Source organism: Scaptodrosophila lebanonensis, unplaced genomic scaffold (genome assembly GCF_003285725.1).
Source record: "Scaptodrosophila lebanonensis strain 11010-0011.00,11010-0021.00 unplaced genomic scaffold, SlebRS2 tig00000001-arrow-pilon, whole genome shotgun sequence".
Taxonomy (NCBI): Eukaryota; Metazoa; Arthropoda; class Insecta; order Diptera; family Drosophilidae; genus Scaptodrosophila; species Scaptodrosophila lebanonensis.
This window is the reverse complement of record NW_022060529.1, coordinates 26,628,975-26,630,462: the sequence shown is the minus strand read 5'-3', so window position 1 is coordinate 26,630,462 and position 1,488 is coordinate 26,628,975. Positions and strand designations below refer to the sequence as shown.

Here is a 1,488-nt window from a genome sequence, read left to right as displayed (position 1 = left end):
GAAAATCTATATTTCAAATTCAAGCACTTTCTTGGATTTTGTCGAGTATTGTGTCAGTTTCAAATTTTGTGTATATTATCGGACCTAATAAATTTTGGTAATTGTCATCTACTTATAATGCCGAGGCCATTGGAATCGCCAAGACCTGAATCTGACGCAACAGAAACGCAGATCGCCCAATTGTTAAAAGAAGCTGACCGGCTAATTCAGTCTATAAATACCTCTTTCGACTTATCAGCCCTTATGGCTGTTAATATGAGAGGCTTTGAAGCCTCAGTGGCGGTCGCAGAGATGCCTAAAATCAGTTACGATTTCGGCGATATCTCGTCATCGACGATGAACACGGCATCGATCAGTTCTTCGCCTGCCCCCATGATTTTTGATGACTCGCGCATAGATGCAGAGATTGAACTAATACATCTTTGCTGTAAAAATATAGATAGGAATTTATCGAGCATAGGCTTAAGTCCAGCCAGAATGCCGGCACTAGGTACTAGTAGGGGTATCAGTATCAGCGACAATAATGACGTTGGCAAGGATCCTTCTTCAGGAAGAGATATTGATGCAGCCCACGTGGCAGACCTGCATACGAGTATACCTGATTGGCATGCTACAGCGGAAAATTCATTAACTACTAACCGCCGTAGTCGGAAAATGCACACATTTGGAGACTCAGTCACACAGCAGACACTCCGCATTGTAGGTGAAGCTAGTAGGTCCTGCAATAAAAGTGGGACGCCTACTGCTACGTCATCAAAGCGGCATCGCTCCGCTTTTAAGGAGGACTCCTACAAGTGTCCGGTATGCTGGGAGTCCGTCAGGCAACGCGAGCCCGTATCTACAAAGTGTGGGCACGTTTTCTGCAACACATGCATACAATCGGTGCTGCGGCTAACTCACAAGTGTCCAATGTGCAACAAGAAGATGAGTTCACGCCAAACATTCCGTATTTATATTTAAGGTAAAAGCGATGGAGTTCGAAAACAGAGTGTGCATGCTTCATTCAACAATATCCATTTCCTTCCATTTGGAATTTCTTAAATTAAGTATGCCGTTCCATTTCGATTCATAATTTATATCTAAATTGGTACGTGGTTATATAATAAATAAAGAAGTATTTACAGCAAGCATTGCAGCATAATTTTCGTCGAGTGCCAAGAAAACACTTTGTTGTCATATCCAGTTCGACTGTACGCAGATACTTTCATTTTCTTTTAAATGAAAGGAACTAAACTTCATCAATGGCATCAAAAGCGGGCGAATCGAATGGCCGCAGTAAATTTCTGGAAACATTTGCTAGTCTCTGATCGGGTAACTCTGATTTTCTGAATTTGTGTCCCGGATAGTAGGTTTTGTAACTCTTAGAATTAAGCAAAAAGCAATAATTTACTATTTTCCAAAAACAGCACCAGGACATGATACAAGTAGTTCATCTGAATAGCGGGAATGAATGCGGTTTGAATGACTTTTTCAAAACTTCATTTTCGA

At 41.3% G+C, this 1,488-nt stretch overlaps 1 protein-coding gene across 1 annotated transcript; it reads left to right on the top strand.

Moving 5' to 3' along the window:
• The first annotated feature begins 54 nt into the window (after positions 1–54).
• On the top strand, positions 55–1,127 carry LOC115634230. The gene has a single exon (XM_030531822.1). It carries the CDS (start codon positions 118–120, stop codon positions 958–960), a length of 843 nt encoding a protein of 280 aa, XP_030387682.1. The 5' UTR covers positions 55–117; the 3' UTR covers positions 961–1,127.
• The last annotated feature ends 361 nt before the right edge of the window (positions 1,128–1,488 follow it).

What these genes read in the sequence shown, in the direction of transcription:
- LOC115634230 (XM_030531822.1), top strand. Translation starts at nt 118, where the DNA reads ATGCCGAGGCCATTGGAATCGCCAAGACCTGAATCTGACGCAACAGAA.